The sequence below is a fragment of the Dendrobates tinctorius genome, unplaced genomic scaffold (genome assembly GCF_039654945.1).
Source record: "Dendrobates tinctorius isolate UK_male_01 unplaced genomic scaffold, ASM3965494v1 ptg000241l, whole genome shotgun sequence".
NCBI classification, from domain to species: domain Eukaryota; kingdom Metazoa; phylum Chordata; class Amphibia; order Anura; family Dendrobatidae; genus Dendrobates; species Dendrobates tinctorius.
The window spans coordinates 26,320,359-26,345,716 of record NW_027361908.1 but is presented as its reverse complement, the minus strand read 5'-3'; the positions used below and the strand labels follow the sequence as shown (position 1 = coordinate 26,345,716).

Sequence of the window (25,358 nt, the reverse complement as noted above, 5' to 3'; positions counted from 1 at the left end):
GGTAAGGGGTGTATTAAACTTAGGGCTGTGTTGGGGGTGGAGTTAGAATTGGGTTGTTTCCACTGCTTAGGCACATCAGTGGGTCTCCAAACGTGACGTAGTGCCCGCCATAGATTCCAGCCAGTTTTGCGTTCAAAAAGTCAAACGGTGCTCCCTCCCTTCTAAGCCCTGCTATTCACCCAAACAGTGGCTTTTCCCCACGTACAGAGTATTTGCACAACAAATTTTGAAGTCCATTTTCCCCTGATACCCTTGTGAAAATTTAAAAAAAAAAAAAAAAAAGTTTGGGTCTAAAATCAATTTTTTGTGAAAAAAGTTACATTTTAAATTTTTTCCTTCCACATTGCTTTAGTTCTTGTGAAGCACCTGAAGGGTTGCTAAACTTTTTGAATGTGGTTTTGCACACCTTGAGGGGTGCAGTTTTTAGAATGGTGTCACTTTTGGCTACTTTCTGTCATGTTGACCCACACAAAGCCACTTCAAATGCTGGAAAAATGAGAAATCGCTGGTCAATTTTTAACCCTATAATGTTCTAACAATAAACATTGTTTCCACAATTGTGCTGATGTAAAGTAGACATGTGGGAAATGTTATTTATTAACTATTTTGAGCGATATGACTTGCTGATTTAAGGGCACAAAAATTCAAAGTTTGAAAATAGCAAAATTTTAAACATTTTGGACAAATTTTCATTTTGTTTTCGCAAATAAGTGCAAGTCATATCGAAGAAATTTTACCACTAACATGAAGTACAATATGCCACGAAAAAATATTCTCAGAATCAGTGGGATCCGTTGAAGCCTTCCAGAGTTATAACCTCATAAATTGACAGTGGTCAGAATTGTAAAAATTGGCTTGGTCATTAAGGTCAAAATTGGCTTGGTCACTAAGGGGCTAAAACAGCTGGTTCTGTTAAAGTTTTTGTACTATTTTCCAAAAACATTCACTCCTTTAACTTTTATATTGACTTCAGCAGCTGTCTAATATTAGGGCGCTTTAAAACAGAATTTATGTTTCATAAACTCTGTGCAGTGCATTCTCACTCCATTGCTTCATGTTTCTTTTATTTATTGATACTCGCCTCAAATAGTTGGCAGATCATAAAAGCGTGGATTATTTTTATATTTCCTACTAGCTGAAGAGCCCGGTGCTGCCCGGGCATAGTAACTAACTGTGGTTAGTTATAACAAATTATAATTATCCTCCATCCCGTAGTCCTGTGCCCATATACCCATCATACATATCCACCATCCCATAGGCCCATGCCCATATACCCATCATACATATCCTCCATCCCATAGTCCCATGCCCATATACCCATCATACATATTCTCCATCCCATAGTCCCATGCGCATATACCCATCATACATATTCGCCATCCCATAGTCGAGTGCCCATATACCCATCACACATCCTTCATCTCATAGTCCCGTGCCCATATACCCATCATACTTATCCACCATCCCATAGTTCCATTCCCATATACCAGTCATACATATCCTCCATCCCATAGTCCAGTGCCCATATACCATCACACATCCTCCATCCCATAGTCCAGTGCCCATATACCCGTCATACATATTCGCCATCCCATAGTCGAGTGCCCATATACCCATCACACATCCTTCATCTCATAGTCCCATGCCCATATATCCATCATACATATCCACCATCCCATAGTCCCATCATACATATTCTCCATCCCATAGTTCCGTGCCCATATACCCGTCATACATATTCTCCATCCCATAGTCCCATCATACATATTCTCCATCCCATAGTTCCGTGCCCATATACCCGTCATACATATTCTCCATCCCATAGTTCCGTGCCCATATACCCGTCATACATATTCTCCATCCCATAGGCCCGTGCCCATATACCCGTCATACATATCCTCCATCCAACAGTCCAGTGCCCATATACCCATCACACATCCTCCATCCCATAGTCAACCATTATGACATCATAATGAACGTCGGGGCTTGATGACATCAGCGTCGCCATGGCAACCATTGTGACATAATGAGGGGTGGGGCTTGATACGCACACACTGTTTCCCCAGTATGTAGATAGGGGCAAAATTGTTTGGTGAATTGGAACGCGCGGGGTCCAGACGTGTGACTGTGCCAAATTTTATGGCTGTAGCTGCGACGGTGTGGATGCCTATCCCGGACATACACACATACATACACACTTTGAGCTTTATATATTAGATATTTACCATTTAATTACAATTTAAAAAAAAAAAAAAAAGCAAAACATATTTCCTTTAACGATCTGATTAATGTGCAGTAGATTAACAAGTACATGGCATCGATTCAATAGAGATAAAATGTGTTGCCTTGTTTCCCTACATTGGCACGACCAAACTGTATTATATGAAAGAAGACTCCAATTCTAATTATTAAATAAATCTAGCTTAACTGGGGCTGTGCAGATATTTTTTGTTTGTTAAATAAACCAACAACCCTTTGTTGCCCGGTGTGGTTTTGGCGCCTGGGATGCCGGTGCCGGTAATATTTTTTTCAGCCATGACTTTTAATGACTTTGGGGCTGTCTCATGGAGTGAGAGCTGCTTTTAAATAGTGGTTCCTCTCTGAATGTAATAGGGGGTCCAGTCCGAGAGACCGCCCTACATCAATATGCACAGGCATTGCTTTATGAGAAATCTTTTAGCTTAAGTCCCAATCTCCTTCATTTTGTATGCAAAAGCTAATAATGATCACTACTTTAAATCTTAAAAAATGACTAACAGAGCAATGGCTCTCTGTAACTGAGGAATGGCTCCTTTCACATCTGCTTATTGGTTTCACGTCATGAACGTGCAGTTCCAGATCCAGCTCATGGCAGACACCAACGCACTGTGTGCATAATTATTATTATTTTTATTATTATTATGCATTTATATAGCGCCATTTATTCCATGGCGCTTTACATGTGAAAAGGGAAATATAGACAAGTATACTAAACATGTGTAAGACAAGGGACACACAAGTACATAAGGAGAGGGGACCCTGCCCTCGAGGGCTCACAGTCTACAGGGATAGGTGAGGATACAGTAGGAGAGGGTAGGGTAATAAGCAATTTCTATGTGCTACACATAGCATGTCTCCGGCCCTGTATGTAAAGCAAAAATCATCTTTTTTCATGCACTTTTGGCACGATCGTGTTAAATGCCGCTGCCAGAGATTAATAGCGGCATTTAGCATGTTAGCCAGCAGTGGGTGGATTGCGATTCCACCCACAGCTGTTAGGCTGGTTTCACACTTGCTTTTTTTTGCAGCGCGTTTTCCCGCAAAAAAACGCATTGAAAAAACGCATACAAAAGCATACAACTTTTATGAGCATGCATGAAAAAAACGCAGCGTTTTTATGCGTTTGTATGCGTTTTTAGTGCGTTTTTACCGCGTTTGCGTTTTTTTCCAACATTAGGTGGCCCCTCACACTAACCCAAACCATGACTTTACTAACCCTAACCCTAACCCTGACCCTAACCCTTAACCAAACCATACTTAACCCAAACCCTAAACCCTAACTAACCCTAACCCTGACCCTAAACCTAACCCTAACCCTGACCCTAACCCTTAACCAAACCATACTTAACCCTGACCCTAACCCTAACCCTGACCCTAACCCTAACCCTGACCCTAACCCTTAACCAAACCATACTTAACCCAAACCCTAAACCCTAACTAACCCTGACCCTAACCCTGACCCTAACCCTTAACCAAACCATACTTAACCCTAACCCTGACCCTAACCCTTAACCAAACCATACTTAACCCTAACCCAAACCCTAAACCATAACTAACCCTGACCCTAAACCTAACCCCAACCCTAAACCCCCTTAACTAACCCTAACTCTAACCCAAACCCCTAAATTCCATGGTTAACAAAAAAAAACGCATGTGCAAAAAAACGCATACATAAGCATGCCAATGCGCACATATGCGCACCCATAGACTATAATGGGTGTCTTGCTGTAAAAAAACGCATTGCGCGCTCATGCGTTTTTTTGAGGCAAGTCGGACGCACCAAAAAATGCAACAGGTTGCATTTTGTGCGCCCGAGCGCATACCGCAAAAAAAGCATGCGCGGTAAAACGCGTACAAACGCATGTGTATGCGCACATAAGCGCATCCCATGCAAAGTATAGGGAAAAAAAACGCATGCGCTATTTAGCGCTAAAATACCGCGAAAAAAAACGCAAGTGTGAAACCAGCCTTAGAGGCAGATAAAATCAGCAGTCGTGTGCTGGAAAAGATGCTGCCGGCATCAAATCCCAGGACAGGACCTATGACATACCTATACGTCTTAGTTTGCGAAGGGCTTAATGTGAGGATGGCAGATACGGATAATGGAAATGTTTCATGATTAGATTCTTTTTTAATTTAGACTCTTTGTATATTAAGCAGAATGGTAGCTCAAATGTATGTTTGTGGCTAATAAGGCCACTGTGTGCTGTTTTATAACGACCACTTGGCATTGGATCAAACTACATGCTGTCTCTCCCCCACGTTGGGGAAAACAAATCTTACATGCCGTTCATACTAATCCAAGGAGACGCAGTGAAAGATCTGTCACCATCACCAATTCCCCTTAGTTGCACACAAACCAGGATTTCCTTATTTTGGTCTTAAAGAACAATTTTTTATGTTTTTGTGTATCTCTTTGTAATACACTGTAAATCAATGTACAACTACTTTGTCATTCTGCTTCATTTTACTCACTTCATTAATTTCTGTTTGCTTGGTATGTAGGATCAGACTGACGAAAAAGCATTGATTGCGAAATTACACCAGCAGATTGTAGCTCTTCAGATCAGTGAATCTACAGCTGTAGCCAAGCTTGAAGCCACCACGTGCAAACTGCAGAAAATGGAGGCCTACAGCTTACGTTTAGAACAGAAGATTGATGATAAGGAGCAGGCACTGTATTATGCCCGCCTAGAAGGAAGGAATCGGGCCAAACACCTCCGTCATACCATTCAGACCTTGAGGAGACAGTTCAGTGGGGCTCTCCCTTTACCCCAGCAGGAGAAGTTTTCAAAGACTCTGATGGAACTTCAGATGGACAAGTTAAAGACAGCACAAGAAATGCAACTAGCTCAACAGCAGGGGAAAGATACAGAAGTCCGAGCCCTAGAGCTAGAGCTGAAACTGAAGGGTTTAGAGGAACTCATCAGTACTCTTAAAGATGCCAGGGGAGCACAGAAGGTTGGTCAGATATGGTTTCCTAGAAGAGTATGGATAGGGGAGCATGAAGAACTATGTTCTTATTTGTATGTGATGGACAGGGACTCGGGCATTGTCATGGCTGAAATATTTATTCTTACCTTTGTAATTGCATTAGTACATTATTGTATTGAGAAATATGGGGACCTATTCATTCTTGCATTTGCGCTTCCTTTTTTTGTTTTGTTTGCACCAAATTCACCTCTCCGCTCGCTCCTTTTTTAAGTCCTGGTTCATCATTTGGGATTTTCCAAATGTCACAGTATTTGTTGCAGTTGTACTCCAGTGTCTCGGCCTGTCCACCCCAAGATCTCAGAGCGGTTTTATGTTAGTTTGCTATTTTGATGCAATTTATCACCTTTTTGCGAAAATTTTTTTAAAGTTATTGACAAAGAAATATTTTGTCAGTTTTGACTAATGACATTTTGAAGAATTTGGCTCAAAAACATCAATGAATACCTCAAGACAAAAGAAAAATGGCTTAAAAAAACAAATCATTAATTGGGATCATTGTGCTTTGTCGTCTAGTCTCGTGTCTGTTGAGAACATAATCTGATTCCACAGCCCTGGCCACCATATTGGTTACAAGACCTTGGTGGGACTATTCTAGCCCAAGCGCCTATATTTTTCTATACAAACGGAGGTTCTCCTTATCCCCTTCATGACCAGAGGTGTTTTCGTTTTTTGCTCTCCTTCTTCCCAGAGCCATAATGTTTTATTTTTTGGTCAATATGACCATGTGAGAGCTTCTTTTTTGCGGGACAAGTTGTACTTTTGAAAGACACCATTTTAACATATAGTGTACTGGAAAATAGGAAAAGTGCAATTCGACAAATGTTTTTTTGCTAAAACTGACCTGCCATTATGATTCTACAGGTCATTACAAGTTCATGGACACCAAACATGTCTAGGTTCTTTCTTATCTAATTGGTGAAAAAAAGTTACAAAGTTTGTTAAAATTGCGCCATTTTCTGATACCCGTAGCTTCTCCATTTTTCGTGATCTCGGGTTGGGTGAGGGCTTGTTTTTTACGTGTCGAGCTGACATTTGTAATGATATCATTTTGGTGCAGATACGATCTTTTGATCGCCCGTTATTGCATTTTAGTGCAATGTTGCGGCAACCAAAAAATAATTTTTTACTTTTTTCTCATTACGCCAATTTGTGATTGAGTTAAATATCGCAGCGATACCAAACGTGTATGTTTGATGTTTTTATTGTTTTATTTTGAATGGGGAGAAAGGGGGATGATTTGAACTTTTATATCTTTTTCTTTTATATTTTTAAAAACATTTTTTTTGGTATGCTTCAGTAGTCTCCATGGGAGACTAGAAGCTGCCATAATCCAAACGCAACTGTAACATGCAGGCGATGATCAGATCGCCTGTATGTAGCGGAATTGCTGACTTGCTATTAAAACTGACCACACGGGCGGCGCTCATAGCAGTTCAGCAGTGACAACCATAGAGGTCTGAAGTAGACCTCTGGTTGTCATGACAACCTATCGTTGACTGGCGGTCATGTGTGGGAGTCACCGATGGGCGGATTTCCAGCGCGTTTGCCGGGAGCACGTGTTAAATGCCTCTGTCTGAGTCTGACAGCGGCATTTAACTGGTTAATAGCTGCGGGTGGATCATGATTCCAACCGCGGCTGTTAGAGGCACATATCAGTTGTTCAAAACAGCTGACATGTGCTGGAAAAGATGTTCACTCACCGCCGGAGCCCACATCAAAGGGAGGGTGTTATTACGCCTGACGTTGGAAAGGGGTTAAAGTGGTTGTGTTAGCTGGGAATCTACCATTGGGATCCACATCATTAAGGAAAGCAGGGTTCTGAAATGCCTTGTTGGAAGGAAGTACCACCTATCTGGATGGGTGATAACGTTCTGAGTTTCATTACAAGCAGTGTAAACTTTCTTCCACTTAATGCATATACAGTAAATCCTGTGTTATTCTTGTAGCCATGTATTCCATTCTACTATCTTCCCCTCTTCTATTATTTGTAGATGGGAAAAGTCCCAATTGAGTGGTATAACATATGACTAAAGGTATGTTCATACTAGGTGGTTTTACCTGGTTTTTTTCTGCATCAAAACCTGATTGCTTGGCAGGAAAGGAGCTGCTGAAAAAAGCAGGTTTAGCTTGTTTTTTCTGGCTTTTTTTTATGCGTTGTTTGCTGTGATTTGGCATGCTGGATTTGTCTCTTGTGCATGCTGATAACGTTTAGTGGAAAAAACAAAGTTCTATTCCATAGAATCAGGATTTGGCACTGAAAACACCTCACACCGTGAATACCTTAATTTTTTCTGCGGATTTTCAGCGTTTTTTCGCCACCAATTCATGTCTTTGGGTGAAAAATTCCTGAAAAAACGCTGAAAAAATCATGAAAAGTGAAGTGCTTTGCACAAAAAAAACATGCATGAGATTTGGTACTGTAAAATGTGGCTGAAAATTAGCATGAAAAAAGCCCGCTGAAAAAAATGCTTAGTGTGAACTTACCCTAAAGGATCTTGCTTTACCCATGGTCTGCAGCAGTGTCTGCTTGGGAGCTGTAGACACAAAATCATACACTATTTTTAACCAATTTTCCTCATTTTTTAAATTTATTTTTAGTTCATTGGTGAATTAAAAAGCGATTTAAACATGACGTTTAGACTGAATGCCATATTTACTGAGGCAGTCCAAGCGTAATTGATTGAATAGAGGGAATCCGTCACACCCAAAATGCTAAGTAAACCACTTCTGCAGGTGTGTAAGGGTCTTCGGGCCTATACAACTGTGCCTGTGGTAAAGGTTTTAGTGATTTAGTGAAACCATTACATATGAAAATGAGAGCGGTTTTGGTGTACCCTCGGTGTGGCCAAGGTCTCAGTGCACTGTTACGCTGTCGCTCTTGGCATATTAAGCACTGTCATATCTTGATTAACATCGTTTAAGCGAGTGCTGCCAGCCCCTTGGCACGCCAACAGTGTTATCGTTGGCTATCACCGCTGGCTACTAACTGTAGTACTACCCTGAACGATGGCCACACGAGCTAGTGAGGAGAGCCGTCACGACACAGTGTGCGCGTGACTGCGGTGTCTGAGACCGAGCTCTGTATGCAACCTGAGGGGGCATAATGGTGCACTGAATCCTTGGCCATGCCAGGGGTGCCCCGCAGCCCCCTCATTTTCATATCAGAGAAATTATTTTATGCCAACTAACCCACTAAATGCTGTACTACGGGTATGAGTTCCCTACACACCCAGAAAGGTGGTTTAGTTAGCATTTTAGGGGTGACAGACTCCATCTAAAGTGTAAAAATTGGCGCCGCTCCGCTGTAGATAAAACCTGCAAGCTCTTGGGGCAGTATACCAGGGATAATAGATTGTTCCTTTGTATGGAAAGCTGTTAGTGGAATTATTGTGATGAAAACGAATATATCCTATGTGATGGGATCTGAAGTGTTGGAACTATATAGCCTATACACATTGGTAAGATGACCTACCCCCTAAAATCTGCAACACCGCGATGTCTTACCGATCACACACTCTAAGACCCTACAGCATTTTTTTTTCCTTCCGGGCATGTTTTTTTTCTTTCTTTCTTTTTTGCCTTCCAGTGAGACTAAATATGCAGACCACATGTGCCTCACATCATCGCACTTTACTGTGACCTACAGATTCGGTGCGATAAAGACGTAATGGAAAAAGGGTGTATTTCTTAGTACAGAAAATCACCTTGTTCCTAGGAAGTTGAAACCTGGTCCCCAGTGTGCGTTTTGTTAACCCTCTACAGATTCCATGTGCTCCATCCATTTGGGTGTTGTAGAATCGCAGTGTTTCCTTACAGCACCACTGTATTATATGACTAATATATGACCGTCTCTATGGGATGATTGGAAGTGTCTCAAAGCCACGTCACCAGCACCGCTATAGTACTGCTTAAGAGTACCTAGTGTGTGTGTATATAATATATATGTAAGTGATCAAATGTTGTTCTTAAAGGGGTATTCCCATGTCCAAGATCTTATTCCAATATGTAAATCTATGTCGCTAACCCCATGTGCAGGGCATTGCCGTTTCTTAGGTATCCATAGTTACGACCACTAACAACTGTCCCTAAATGAGTAGTCGTAAGCATGGCTACCTAAGCTACTGCAATTCCCTGCACATGGGGTAAGTGGCATAGCTTATTCGAAAAACTATACTAGATTTCTAAATGGTGGTATTTGCTAATTTTGCTAATCTTCTCCTTCTGCTCCTCGTCCTCCTCATCCTCCTCGTCCTCCACCTCGTTATCCTCCTTTTCCAACTCCTACTCCTTCTTCTTCTCCGTGCTACACATTGAGATAGGATCTTGGAGATGAGAATACCCCTTTAAGGCCTCTTTCACACATCAGTTTTCTCCTTCGTCTCATTGGGGGACACAGAGACTGTGGGTGTGTGCTTCTGCCGTCTGGAGGCCGACACTAAGTGTACAAAAAAAGAGTTAGCTCCTCCTCCGCCGCATACACCCTCGCCCCTAGGCCGGGCGTAACTCAGTTTTTGCTTAGTGTCTGATGGAGGCACACGCAGTCTGGAGTTCCAGACTAGATTTTTTTTTTTTTTTTTTCCCTTCCCTTTTTTCTATGAAGATAAGATAGGGGCGACGGATCCTATAGAGAGGATCCGATCTCCCCAAATCACCAACGGGCGACCACGTGTGAGTAACCCTCCACGTGTCCTCTCCCGCACCGAGGGACACATCTGGGACTTTTTTCCAGACATCTATTTTTTAACGAAAGAGGGGCAACGCGTCCTGATTAGAGGACTCGGTTTCCCCACAACTTCATCAGGCGCGTGTGAGCAGAACCAGTGGTCAGCCTCCACGTTGTTCCTCTCCTACAACAGCAGTGTATGGAGGCCCCGTCCACCCCTTGGTTGTGAGTCCAGGGGGCTGAATCGGAGGCGCAGGTGAGAGCGCGCCCAGGAGCGGGGGATCCGGTACAGGGGGAAGAGGCCGTGAGTAAAACCGACAGAGCCCCCCCCTTGCACGGCGGATGGTCCTGCTCACCTTTTAATATATGGGGGATCCGCTCCTGGAGCGCACCGCAAGTTGGCGCTGGTGAGTAGCGGTAGCTAGGGCGTTGCACCCGGGCTCCGCACGCCGCGTGTATCGGAGCCGCTGCAAACGCGCGAAGCCGCGCGCCGACTTCCGGTGGTAGCCGGAAGTCCCGCCCGCTGACTTCCGGTGGTAGCCGGAAATCCCGCCCGCTGACGCGGCGGTGGCGGCGGCGAATGCGGAGACGCGCGATATAGGTTCCGGAGAGACTTCCGCCCTAACACCTCGCATCCACGCAGGGGTACTGCGGACAGGAGCCGGTGGGTGAGTGTAACTCCGTTTGGAGAACCACGCTGCTTGTCAGGGAAGAGGTTACCCTCCTCCTCCTTCTACTCTGCCTTCAGCCTGTGCAAGTATGTCTGCCAAAGGGAAAGCTCACTCTTTCCTTTACGCGGTTTGCGTGTCCTGTGGGGTCAGGCTGCCAAAGGCACAGGCGGGTAAATATTGTGAAGCCTGTGAGTCGGAGCGCGCCCAGGAGCCCCCCACTGTTTCTGAACCCAGGGGTCAGGACCCCCCGGAATGGGCGGTGTCCTTATCGCAGTCTATGCTGTCCCTTACAAGGGCAATTGAATCCCTTCAGGGCTCGGGCAGGAACAGGGAGGGGGGTCTGCCAGCGGAAGAGAGCTCGTCCTCGTCTCAGGACCCTCCAACCATTAGAGGTCGCTCCAGTACCAGGCAAGCTCATATCAAGAGGGTTCGTTCCCCGTCGGCCGGACCCTCCGGGGCTTCGGCGGCGGGTATTAGGGCATCCCGTTCCCCGTCACTGAGCTCTGGGAGCGATCAGGATGAAGGAGAGGAGGAAGAGGCCTGGAATCTAGAAAGTCTGGGGTTCCAGGATTCGGTGGACAGTCTCATTGAGGCAGTCAACCAGACATTAGAGATCGAGGACGATGTGCCCACAGTCTCAGGTCACAAGGTCTCTTTTAAGAAATCCAGGCGACCACATAGAAGATTTGCCACGCATCCGGAGTTTGAGGAGCTAGTCCAGAAACATAGAGATCACCCGGATAAGCGTTTTGCTATGCAAAAAGCGCTGCAGGCAAAGTATCCGTTTCCCCCTGAGCTCCATAAGGCTTGGGTAGAGTCGCCAGTAGTGGACCCTCCGGTATCACGTTTAGCATCAAGATCGCTATTGTCGATACCCAGTGTTTCCTCTATAAAGGACCCAACTGATCGCCTCATGGACGGGCTTGCCCGCTCGGTATATGAGGCAGCAGGGTCGGCTCTGGCCCCCTCCTTTGCGGCGACTTGGGTGGCTAAGGCCATGGTTTCGTGGGGGGACGCTCTGTATAAGGCCCTCCAGGACAGGGATCTCCCCGCGGAGGTCTTAGAGGTGGCAAATCAGATGTCAGGAGCAAGTGATTATCTTGTCAGCGCCTCACTGGACGCGGCCGAGTGCTCGGCGGTGGCGGCGGCGAATGCGATCGCCATTAGGCGTGCATTATGGCTGAGACTGTGGAAAGCGGATTCTATCTCTAAAAAATCCTTAACCTCATTGCCGTTTCAGGGCAATCGACTGTTCGGTGAGAAGCTGGATAGGCTTATCTCAGAAGCCACAGGGGGGAAAAGTAGTTTCCTTCCGCAGCAGAGAAGTTGCCCGGCATTCAGGCAAACGCAAAGGCGTTTTCGACCCTTTCGTAGCCCCTGGGGGGGGACTTCGGCCAGGGCGTACTCCTCCGCAAACGATGGCCAAAGTAGGGAAAAACAAGTCTCTTACAGGGCCAATCCGCTGGGTAGAGGCCGAGGCCATTTACCCAGAGCGAAGGGGGCCAAGCCCCAAAAGCCTCCAGCTAAATGACTGGAGGCACTCCGTACCTACGGACGACAGAGTGGGCGGACGCCTACTAAGGTTCAGCCACGTTTGGGTCGCAGTGACACGCGACACTTGGGTGGCAGAACTTGTATCGTCCGGGTACAAGATAGAGTTTGTCGGACGGCCACCTCAGCGATTCTTCCGTTCGCGACTTTCCAAAACAGATTCGCAGGCGGAGAGTTTGTTACAGGCTGTAACATCGCTACAGCACAAAGGGGTCATCGCCCCAGTGCCGCAGGGCGAAGAGTCGCAGGGGTTTTACTCCAATCTTTTTTCGGTCCCCAAAAAAGACGGGACTGTGAGGCCGGTTCTGGATCTAAAGATCCTAAACAGATTCATCAGGGTCAGGCGATTCCGGATGGAATCCCTCCGCTCGGTCATTGCAGCCATGGATCCAGGGGAATTCCTGGCCTCAATCGATGTGCAGGATGCATATCTGCATATTCCGATATTCCCCCCACACCAGAGGTTCCTGCGATTTGCGATCGGAGGACGTCACTTCCAATTCGTGGCTCTGCCCTTCGGTCTGGCTACTGCCCCCAGAGTCTTTACAAAGATAATGGCGGTGGTTATGGCCATCCTGCATGCACGGGGCATAACGGTGTTACCTTACCTGGACGACCTTTTGGTAAAGGGGCCGTCGTTTCAGGAGTGCCAGGACAATGTCAGTATTACTCTGGATACCCTGGCCCGTCTGGGCTGGCTGATCAATTGGAGCAAGTCATCTTTGGTTCCAGCCCAAAAAATCGTGTTCCTGGGCATGATTTTCGACACCTCCCGGGGGCTGGTGATCCTCCCTCAGGACAAGGCGCAAAAAATCAAGCAAGGGATACGGAACCTTCTACAGCCGGGCTCCAGATCCATCCGGTATGGCATGAGTGTTTTGGGCAGAATGGTGGCGGCGATAGAAGCAATCCCGTTTGCCCAGTTCCATCTCCGTCCGCTTCAGCATGCGCTCTTGACAGCATGGGACCGGAGGCTGCTGTCTCTCAATCATCGGTGCAAGTTGTCTCCGCTGGTACGGGGTTCACTCCGGTGGTGGACTCGCGACTCGTCTCTGGTCCAGGGGAAACCCTTTCCCCCGGAACAATGGTTGGTGGTGACGACCGATGCAAGCCTGCAAGGTTGGGGAGCAGTTTTCCAGAGTCACATAGCCCAGGGGCGGTGGTCCGTTCAGGAGATAGTTCTCCCGATCAACATTCTGGAGATACGGGCAATACGATTGGCCCTACAACATTTCCAGTGTTTCCTGAGACACCGGCCGGTGCGCATCCAGACGGACAATGCTACAGCAGTAGCATATGTCAACCATCAAGGGGGCACGCGCAGCCAGGCAGCCATGCGCGAGGTCGGACTGGTACTACGTTGGGCGGAGAAGAACCGCGTGGTAATTTCAGCGGTGCACATTCCAGGAGTCGAAAACTGGGCGGCAGATTTTCTCAGCCGACAGGGGGTCGCGGCAGGGGAATGGTCCCTGCACCCCGAGATCTTTCAGCAGATCTGCCAACGGTGGGGGACACCAGACGTGGACCTTATGGCATCCAGAGAGAATGCCAAAGTACTAAGGTTTGTCGCTCGATCCCTCGATCCGCAGGCAATCGCAGCAGACGCGCTGGTGCTCCCGTGGAGCCAGTTTCGTCTCCCGTACTTGTTCCCCCCGCTGCCGCTGCTTCCAAGAGTTATCAGGAAAATAAGGAGAGAGAAGGTTCCAGCAATTCTGCTGGCCCCAGACTGGCCCCGGCGGGCCTGGTACGCAGATCTGGTCCAACTAGTGGTGGACGTACCCTGGCGTCTTCCTGATCGGCCGGACTTACTGTCCCAAGGGCCGATCTGCCATCCGAACTTAGGGGCCCTGTGTTTGACGGCGTGGCCATTGAATCTTGGCTGTTAACACAGGCAGGATTCAGACGCGATGTGGCGGCCACGATGGTGAGTGCCCGAAAGCCTTCCTCGGCGAGGGTGTATCATCGAACTTGGGAAGTTTTCTTCCGTTGGTGTAGGGATCGTGAAGTGGCTCCTCTGGTTTTTTCGATCCCCAACGTACTGGCTTTTCTACAGGCAGGGCTGGACGCAGGGTTGGCCCCGAGTTCCCTCAGAACGCAAATCTCGGCCCTGTCGGTACTTTTCCAACGAAAAGTCGCTTCCGTCTGGCAGGTTAGGACGTTTATGCAGGGGGTCGCACATTTAGTACCCCCCTATAAGGCGCCGACGGAATCATGGGACCTGAACTTGGTGCTCAGAGCCCTTCAGGAGGCCCCTTTCGAACCATTGCAAGAGGTCTCCTTACCTTACCTGTCCAGAAAGGTCGTTTTTCTAGTAGCCATAACGTCTATTAGGCGGGTTTCGGAATTGGCGGCCTTATCTTGTAAACCACCGTTCCTAACCTTTTATAAGGATAAGGTAGTTTTAAGGCCAGCTCCCCCCTTCTTGCCGAAGGTTGTGTCTGCATTTCATATCAACGAAGACATCGTTTTACCCTCGTTTTGCCCGGCACCGGTGCACAGGCTTTGCACACCCTGGATCTGGTAAGAGCTCTTAGGAGGTATGTGACAAGGACGGCGCCATTCCGCCAGACAGACGCTCTATTCGTGGTTCCAGAGGGACGGCGGAAGGGGCTCGCTGCGTCCAGAGCGACTTTGGCCAGATGGGTTCGCCTGACGGTCCAAGAAGCTTATCAAATCAGTGGCACGCCGGTTCCGGCAGGGATCAAGGCTCACTCGGCACGGGCAGTGGGTGCCTCATGGGCACTACGACACCAGGCTTCAGCGGAGCAGGTATGCAAAGCAGCTACCTGGTCCAGTTTACATACGTTTGTCAAACATTATAACGTACATACCCAGGCATCCTCGGATGCAAGCCTGGGAAGAAAGATTCTCCAGGCAGCAGTTGCGCACCTCTAATCAGGGGCGCAAATTAGCAGGGATTGGGTGAGCTAAGATCCCGCCCAGAGGACTGCTTTAGGATGTCCCACAGTCTCTGTGTCCCCCAATGAGACGAAGGAGAAACATGGATTTTTGTGAGTACTCACCGTAAAATCCTTTTCTCCGAGACGCTCATTGGGGGACACAGCACCCACCCTATCAGCCAGTTGGCATTTACTTATTTTGAGTTTTACAAATCCTTGTACAAGGTTTAGGGTGGCCCCCTTTTTCAGACATATAGTTTCTTGCCTGAGTTTAAGGCGCGTTCTCCTACTGCTTATGCACTAAACTGAGTTACGCCCGGCCTAGGGGCGAGGGTGTATGCGGCGGAGGAGGAGCTAACTCTTTTTTTGTACACTTAGTGTCGGCCTCCAGACGGCAGAAGCACACACCCACAGTCTCTGTGTCCCCCAATGAGCGTCTCGGAGAAAAGGATTTTACGGTGAGTACTCACAAAAATCCATGTTTTCGCCGTCAGGCGCGATCCGGCTTTTTTTTGTAAAACCGGATCCGGCGAAATGCAATGCCGGATCCAGTTTTTCCCCATTGACTTGCATTAGCGCCGGATCGCGCCGGATGGCATTGCGTTTCATCCGTTTTTTGCCGGATCCGGCTACTTGTCTCATTCCGGCGTCTGGAAAAAACGGCTACTGTAACGTTTTTTGTCTCCGGCGAAAAAGCCGGAAGCGCCGGATCCAGCGCTTCCGGCTTTTTGCCACAATGAAAGTCTATGGGCGCCAGAAAGCACCGGATCCAGAAAAAGACGGATCCAGCCACCGGATCCGTTTTTTTAAGTCTGCACATGCTCAGATCCAATTGGCCAGCCCCCAGGAAACAGATATAACCTGCTAGACGGATCCGGCAGAAAAACGGATTTATGCCGGATCCGTTTTTTCTAAAAATAGCCGGATCCTGCCTGACGGCAAAAAACTGATGTGTGAAAGTAGCCTAAGCAAGTAGAGTTTTCAAAAGTGGATTTTTATTGGCAAAATGTTCACTTACTTGCCACATGTGGGAAGCCTGGTTTCCTCTTTTAATTTCGGACACCTCATTCATTTTTTTCCTGTATCTTCAGCCTTGTAATGGTGTGGATGTAAATATTACTTGTCAAGTTTTTCTACACAGTGCTACTCCAACCTTGGACTTTTTTTTTTCCATTTTATTAGTAGTTCTCTTGTTGTAATGGTGTGTGTGTGGGGGGGGGGGGGGGGGGATAAGTATTGTCCTAACTGTATGTCTTTATTCCCCACAAGAGATCACCGCTAAATTGTCAAGCCAAGATATTTTCATTTATCAATATGTACTGTCACTTTGATTTATGAATTGTCCTACTTTTAAGCTACAACATGCGTAGTTTCTACATCAAAGTGTGTCCTTTAGGAGTTAAGAAAATGTAATAAAATCATCTAAATGAACTACTTGCAGGTAACAGAATGGCATCACAAAATGGAAGAATTGCGTCTCCAGGACATGAAATTGACGCGTGAGTTAAACCAGAAGAAGGAAGAGATTAAGTATTTGAGTAACCTCATTTCTGAACAGGAACTCACAATCAATAATCTGGAGGAAGAGCTCGTACAGCAACGCAAAGTTAGTATTATCAGACTCTGGGAATTATGCTTTTGACAACATGCAAATATATGAATAAAATGAAGGAACTACAGTTAGGTCCATATATATTTGGACAGAGACAACATTTTTCTAATTTTGGTTCTAGACATTACCACAATGAATTTTAAACAAAGCAATTCAGATGCAGTTGAAGTTCAGACTTTCAGCTTTCATTTGAGGGTATCCACATTAAAATTGGATGAAGGGTTTAGGAGTTTCAGCTCCTTAACATGTGCCACCCTGTTTTTAAAGGGACCAAAAGTAATTGGACAGATTAAATCATTGTAAATAAAATGTTCATTTCTAGTACTTGGTTGAAAACCCGTTGTTGGCAATGACTGCCTGAAGTCTTGAACTCATGGACATCATCAGACACTGTGTCACCAGATGCTGTGTTTCCTCCTTTTTGATGCTCTGCCAGGCCTTCACTGCGGTGGTTTTCAGTTGCTGTTTGTTTGTGGGCCTTTCTCTCTGAAGTTTAGTCTTTAACAAGTGAAATGTATGGTCAATTGGGTTGAGATCAGGTGACTGACTTGGCCATTCAAGAATATTCCTCTTCTTTGCTTTAATAAACTCCTGGGTTGCTTTGGCTTTAAGTTTTGGGTCATTGTCCATCTGTAGTATGAAATGACGACCAATCAGTTTGGCTGCATTTGGCAGAATCTGAGCACACAGTATGGCTCTGAATACCTCAGAATTCATTCGGCTCCTTCTGTCCTGTGTCACATCATCAATAAACACTAGTGACCCAGTGCCACTGGCAGCCATGCATGCCCAAGCCATCACACTGCCTCCGCCGTGTTTTTTCAGATGATGTGGTATGCTTTGGATCATGAGCTGTACAACGCCTTCGCAATACTTTTCTCTTTCCATCATTCTGGTAGAGGTTGATCTTGGTTTAATCTGTCCAAAGAATGTTCTTCCAGAACTGTACTGGCTTTTTTTTAGATGTTTTTTAGCAAAGTCCAGTCTAGCCTTTTTATTCTTGATGCTTATGAGTGGCTTGCACCTTGCAGTGAACCCTCTGTATTTACTTTCATGCAGTCTTCTCTTTATGGTAGATTTGGATATTGATACGCCTACCTCCTGGAGAGTGTTGTTCACTTGGTTGGCTGTTGTGAAGGGGTTTCTCTTCACCATGGAGATTATTCTGCGATCATCCACCACTGTTGTCTTCCGTGGGTGCCCAGGTCTTTTTGCACTGATGAGTTCACCAGTGCTTTCTTTCTTTCTCAGGATGAACCAAACTATATATTTGCCACTCCTAATGTTGTAGCAATTTCTCAGATGGGTTTTTTCTGTTTTTGCAGCTTAAGGATGGCTTGTTTCACCTGCATGGAGAGCTCCTTTGACTGCATGTTTCCTTCACAGCAAAACCTTCGAAATGCAAGCACCACACCTCAAATCAACCTAACGAAGGGATTGCCCACACCTGTCCAAGAAATAGCCTTGGAGTCAATTGTCCAATTATTTTTGGTCCCTTTAAAAACAGGGTGGCACATGTTAAGGAGCTGAAACTCCAAAACCCTTCATCCAATTTTAATGTGGATAATGAAAGCTGAAAGTCTGAACTTCAACTGCATCTGAATTGTTTTGTTTAAAATTCATTGTGGTAATGTCTACAGTAATGGCCAAAAGTTTAGAGAATGACACAAATATTAATTTTTAGAAAGTCTACTGCTTCATTTTTTTCTAATGGCAATTTGCATATACTCCAGAATGTTATAAAGAGTGATCAGCTTAACAGAAATTACTTGCAAAGTCAATATTTGCCTAGAAAATTAACTTTATCCCCCAAAACACATTTCAACATCATTGCAGCCCTGCCTTAAAAGGACCAGCTAACATCGTTTCAGTGATTGCTCCATTAACACAGGTGTGGGTGTTGATGAGGACAGGGCTGGAGATCAATCTGTCATGATTAAGTAAGAATGACACCACTGGACACTTTAAAAGGAGGCTGGTGCTTGGCATCATTGTTTCTCTTCTGTTAACCATGGTTATCTCTAAAGAAACACGTGCAGTCATCATTGCACTGCACAAAAATGGGCTAACAGGGAAGAGTATCGCAGCTAGAAAGATTGCACCTCAGTCAACAATCTATCGCATCATCAAGAACTTCAAGGAGAGAGGTTCCCTTGTTGCCAAAAAGGCTCCAGGGCGCCCAAGAAAGACCAGCAAACGCCAGGACCATCTCTTAAAAGTGTTTCAGCTGCGGGATCGGGCTACCAGCAGTGCAGAGCTTGCTCATGAATGGCAGCAGGCAGGTGTGAGTGCATCTGCACGCACTGTGAGGCGGAGACTCTTGGAGCAAGGCCTGGTCTCAAGGAGGGCAGCAAAGAAGCCACTTCTCTCCAGAAAAAATATCATGGACATACTGATATTCTGCAAGAGGTACAGGGAGTGGACTGCTGAGGACTGGGATAAAGTCATTTTCTCTGATGAATCCCCTTTTCGATTGTTTGGGACATCTGGCAAACGGCTTATTCGGAGAAGACCAGGTGAGCGCTACCACCAGTCTTGTCTCATGCCAACTGTCAAGCATCCTGAAACCATTCATGTGTGGGGTTGCTTCTCAGCCAAGGGAATGGGCTCTCTCTCAGTCTTGCCTAAAAACACAGCCATGAATAAAGAATGGTGCCAGAATGTCCTCCAAGAGCAACTTCTCCCAACCGTACAAGAGCAGTTTGGCGATCAACAATGCCTTTTTCAACATGATGGAGCACCTTGCCATAAAGCAAAGGTGATAACTAAATGGCTCAGGGAACAAAACATAGAGATTTTGGGACCATGGCCTGGAAACTCCCCAGATCTTAATCCCATTGAGAACTTGTGGTCAATCATCAAGAGACGGGTGGACATACAAAAACCTTCAAATTCACACAAAATAAAAGCATTGATTTTGCAAGAATGGACTGCTATCAGTCAGGATTTGATCCAGAAGTTGATTGAGAGCATGCCAGGGAGAATTGCTGAGGTCCTGAAGAAGAAGGGTCAACACTGCAAATATTGACTTGCTGCATTAACTCATTCTGACTGTCAATATAACCTTTTGTTACTCATAATATGATTGCAATTATATTTCTGTATGTGATAAAAACATCTGACAAACACAGATAAAAACCAGAGGGCAGCAGATCATGTGAAAAAATAATATTTGTGTCATTCTCTAAACTTTTGGCCATGACCGTAGAACCAAAATTAGAAAAATGTTGTCTCTGTCCAAATATATATGGACCTAACTGTATTAATCTCAATGATCTAGACGTCAGTAAACCTTTTGAGTCAGTTAGTCCACAAATTGCCTAATAGAAAGAAATTTAAAAAGAAATGGCCCTCAATGTGACAATCAAAGAGCAAAACAAATTTTTCTTATTGGCAAAAGGGGTGGAGTGATAACTTGAAGAAAAGTACCTTCCTCCTCATGCTTCTATACATACATTAAATGAGTATTCCCATCTCCAAGATCCTATGGCAATATGTAGTAAATGTAATAATAATTTCTTTATCACTTCATTTGCTGACACAGGTAACCAAGGGTGTATACAGCTGCCGCCAGGAGGCTGACACAAGGCAAAAAATAAATAGCTCCTCCTCAGAAGTATACACCCACCGACTGGCACAAAGCGCGTCAGTTTAAGCTTAGTGTCTGTAGGAGATAGACCTGGATCTGATCCCATATCCATCTTTTTCTTTTCAGGTCATATTTTGTCTTAATAAGCTTTTCACTTTTTTTTTTTTCTGGTTCCTCAAGGCAGCAGGCTGTAATGTTTCACCTTGCCTTCCCATGCACGAGCGACCGAGAGAACAATGTGGTATTACCCACACTGTTCACGCTCGGCTCACCAGGCAGGACCTTATCCCCTGTCACTTTTAGTGCCCAGGATGATTTCTGGTGGCCTGTCATTGCATTATTCCCCACATTAACCCCCTCCTCAGAAAGGGGGCGGGAAGAAGACGGTGTTCCTTATCTCAAGTAACCGTCTCCCTTTCTTTAGGGGTTAACACTGTTTTCTGCACCGTTAACAGTCATGAACGTGCGGGAAGGAGGACGCCTTGTCAGTACCAGGAAGCTCCCCTTTTTCAAGTTGAGCCCCTGATATTGTTCACAAGAGTGTGAAGAAGGAATCTGGAAACCCTTCAAAAGATACTGTCCCTCTTCTTCCACACAGTTGCCCAGGCGGTGGGGGTGCATCGGTGATCCTTCCCATGCTGTGAGTATGGGCGCCATTTTCAAATGTCTCCTTGCTCAACCGCAGCATTATTAGTGCGCCTTTTCCAGTTTAGGCATGCTCTCCCTCCTGCTCAAAGCTTGGCAGTTTCTGCGCTCTTCTTCTTAAATCCACCTATCAGCGCTCAGATAACATCTTACAGGCATCTGAGCATGCCCCTCGGCCCGGCCAATCGTCGGTGAGACTTGAACATGCCTCCTTCTTCTCTTCCTCCTATTGTAGGCACCGGCTCATACGCTAACCATCTCAGCACAGCCTACTTGTCACACCCCTTCTTCCACGCTCTATCCTGTTAGTTGGCAAGGTACCAGTCTCTGGCACAGTCCTCTCCCCGCAGCACTCCTCTTCACTGCACTGACCAGCATCTCTTGTTCAGCACTCAGCCTGCAGCAGATTTACCTACAGCCCAATATCCTCTACTATAGCGCTTCTCTGCACGGCGTCGATCAAGGACCAACAGTTCTCCAGGACCGGGTAGGCTCTGTCAAGACTGTCGTTTTTTCCCTGCTAAGCACCCTCCTCAACAGTATTCCCCATGCCTTCACATATGCGCAAACCTAGGGATCCTCTCTCCCACCCCTCCCCCACTTTCATTCATTACGCCTGCACAATTTGTAAAAAAAAAAGTGGCCCACAGTTCAGGCCTCTGCCTTCTGTCAAATCTCCACTCCTTCTACCATGCTGGCATCACAGGGACCCCCCACCGTCTGGGACGAGAGCACCCCTTCCCCTGTGTAGGCTGTTGCTATCTCTCAGTCTGTCTGACCTAACTAGGGTATCTCAGTCCCTGATACATGCCTTAGAATGCCTACCTAACCTGCCTGATGCCACCAGTGCCTCAATAGCTCCTCAGGACAATTCGCGGGCACCCCATCACCACTTTCCAAAGGTTATATTAAGAGTTAGGTGTAAGAAGCAGACATGTAAGAAGCAGACATACTCGAGCTTCTCGTCCAGCTCTTCCTGTCCGTCCACATCCTCCAGAATGCACTCGATATCCCACAACTCCTCCCGTGAGGTGGCCCTCTGCTCCGACCCAGATTCTGGGTCAAAATCAGAACCTGTCAAAGATCAGATCACCAAGATTCAGGATATGGTTGACAGCCTCATATTGCCAATTAACCAGACCCTTAATGTTAAGGAAGACTAGGGTTCTCAGGACCATTATGTCTTATGTCTCCTTTAAGAGCGTGAAATGACCTTACTGGACGTTTTCCAATCATAATGATTTTCAGGGGATATTTTTGAAGCACTAGGAACATCCGGAAAAAAAGATTTTCAGCTATAAAACAGATGGACATCCTATATCCCTTTAACACAGATCTTGTAAGTAAGTGGTCTGAATCACCGGCTGTTGATCCGCCAGTTTCACGACTGTCTGCCAAGACAGTGTTGTCCCATCCTGACTGCTCCTCCCTTAAGGATTCCACTGACAAATAGGTTGAGGCTTTCGTCAAATCAGTCTTCGTGGCTGCTGGCACATCCCTGTGTCCTGCATTTGCTTCCACATAGATAACCAAATTCATTTCCACCTGGGTGAAACTCCTCCGGCAGGGCATAGTATAATCCCCTCTTTCTGATGAGCTGGTCGATCTTGCGGACCAGATGGCCTAAGCATCGAAGTATCTGCTTACCGAGTCCTTAGAATCTGCTAGCTGTTCTGCCCGTGTCACTAGCAACATCGTTGATATATGAAGAATTCTCTGGCTCAAGACCTGGAACGTGGATTCAGCTTCCAAGAAGTCTCTTACTAATCTTCCCTTTCAGGGGGCTAGACTGTTTGGTGCCAAACTGGGTCAGATCATATCTGATGCTACAGGGGGTAAGAGCTCTTCCCTTCCCCAACCTAAGCCCAAACACTCCTTTTCCAAGGAGACATTCTCTTCAATTTCGTCACTTTCGGCACTTTCCCTCTACAGGGGCCTCCTCCCAGCAAGACCGTCTGCCCAGCGGGAGTGATGTAAACCATCGTTTAAACCCACCCCTAACTGACGTTCCAGGGGTCATCCTTGAAAGTCCTCTGGGTCACGATAGGTTTTCTTCAGCATGATGGGCATCCCTACCTGGGACTTCTCCCAGTGTGGGCGGACATCTTCTCTTCCGGGATGCATGGCTATCTCTTTAGTCTACAATGCCTGGGTCAGAGAGATTGTGATTTCTGTCTGCAAAATAGAATTCTTATTCCTCCCCCACCAGGCGTTTCATCATGTCTCACCTGCTGAGGGTTCCAGGCTTCTTTCACGCCTTCTCCTCCCTTCTCTAAACAGGAGTCATCATACCTGTCCGACACGCATGCATCCACCATTTACGAAGGGGCTCTCTCCGCTCGGAAATTGCTTTGATGGAACTTGAGGAGTTTCTCTGCACGGTGGACTTCTAGTACGTGTGTCTACACATTCTGATTTGTGCGCCGCATCAGAGATTCCTCTAATTCGCAGTTAAGGGAAGACTCTTATCAATTCACAGCTCTACATTTCGGTCTGGTCTCTTCTCCCAGGGTGTTCATGAAGGTGATGGCATTGGTCATGGCCATTCTAAGATCCAAGGGGGATTGTGATTATCTCTCATCTGTATGATCTTTTAATCAATGGGCCATCCTTCCTAGACTGTCGCCAGAGTCTAAAGTTCACCCTGGACACTCTTGCTCGTCTTGGCTGGATAGTCAACAAGCAAAGTCATTGCTATTTCTATCTCAATGAATAGTTTTCCTGGGCATGATGTTTGACACCGTCCGTGCCATGGTCTTTCTCCCGGAAGAGAAGATCTTGGCTCTCCTCCTGGAGATTTGCTGTCTGAAATGCCCGTCTCCTCATCCCTTTCGGCTCTGCATGAACTTGCTGGGGAAGATAATGGAGGTCATGCTCTTTGCTCAGTTCCACACATGTCCTCTTCAACTGGCCCTCTTGTCATTGGGACAAAGATGTCATCCTTGGACCATCAGATTCTCCTACCCCCTTGAGGGCGGCAGTCATTGACATGGTGGACCTTTTCCTCCTCTATTGTCTCGGGAGATCATTTCTTCCCCTCCATTGGAAGGTCGTCACAACCGATGCCAGCCTTCTCGGACAGGGAGCAGTCTTCCTGCATTACACAGCCGAGGGTTGCTGGACTCCTCAATACACTGCCAATCAATCTCCTGGAGTTCAGTTCAAACAACCTCTCCTTCACCTCCAGGATCTCCTTTTAGGCCATTTGGTTTACATCCAATCAGACAACTCCATGGCTTTGGCGTACATAAACCACCAGGGCGGAACGCGCAGCAGATCCATTCTGGAAGAGGTCTCCAGTATACTAGTTTGGGCTGAGAAACATGTAACCGCAATCTTGGCAGTTTACATTCCAGGGGTGGAAAATTGGGTCACCGATTTTCTAAGTCGTCAGGGCCTCACCTCGGGCGAGTGGTCACTCAACTTCGTGTTCAATCAGATTTGTCAGTGATGTGGCACCCCCGATGTCGATCTGATGGCGTCTCAGATGAATGCCAAGGTGCGTCACTTTGTATCCAGGTACCATGATCCTCTGGCGATTGATCAGGATGCCCTAGTCCTGTCTTGGTCTCCTTTTCACCTTCCATACCTCTTCCCGCCTCTCCCTTTGATTCCCTAGAGTCATCAAGAAGATCAAGTCAGAAGGAGTACCCATAATTCTGGTGGCCCCAGACTGGCCCAGATGGGCCTGGTACGCAGAGCTAGTAAACCTGTTCACAGACACTCCCTGGAAACTTCCAGACCACTCAGATCTCCTTTCCCTGGGACCCCTCTTCCACCAGATTTCTTGATCTCTGAAGTTAATGGCATGGACATTGAGGCCGCCATACTGTAGGAAGCAGGTTTTTCACCTCAGGTCATACAGACCGTTATCAGAGCGAGAAAGTCTGCGTCTTCTCGCATTTATCATAGAACCTAGAAGGTCTATTTTTGCTGGTGTGAGGACAATCAATCTGCTCCCATGCCTTTTTCATTTCTATCCATCCTGGCTTTTCTCCAGTCTGGCCTCGATTCCAATCTTTCTCTCAGTACTCTCAAGGGCCAGGTCTCCACGGTCTCAATTCTATTTCAAAGAGATTTGGCTTCTCAACCCCAGGTCTAGATCTTCCCTCAAGAGTGTTGCTCATCTGGCCCCACTTTATCGCCCTCCGATTGATCTGTGGGATCTTAACTGGATTCTATGTGCCCTTCAGCAATCTCCGTTTGAGCCCATCCACAACATTACGACTTCAGTTCTTTCCTGGAAGGTTGCCTTTTTGATGGCTATCACGTCTACTAGACGAGTCTCAGAACTGGCGGCTATCTTGTCGTTCTCCTTTTCTCGTTCTCCATCAGGACAAGGTGTGGTCCTCAGACGGGTTCCTTTGTTGCTTCCTAAGGTGGTCTACTCTTTCCACTTCAATAAAGATATTTTTCTTCCTTCCTTTTGCCCTTCCCTGGAAAATCACTACACAAGATGGACCTAGCCAGAGCG

General features: G+C 46.4%; 1 protein-coding gene across 3 annotated transcripts in view; it reads left to right on the top strand.

The window, feature by feature from the left end:
• CEP290 (centrosomal protein 290) overlaps positions 1 to 25,358 on the top strand; it is a 378,885-nt gene that overhangs the window by 201,868 nt on the left and 151,659 nt on the right. For all 3 annotated transcript variants that reach the window (XM_073557000.1, XM_073556998.1, XM_073556999.1), the window contains 2 exons: positions 4,765 to 5,220; positions 16,480 to 16,644. In XM_073557000.1, the coding sequence (XP_073413101.1) occupies positions 4,765 to 5,220; positions 16,480 to 16,644 (621 nt within the window). The remainder of the gene's footprint in view (positions 1 to 4,764; positions 5,221 to 16,479; positions 16,645 to 25,358) is intronic.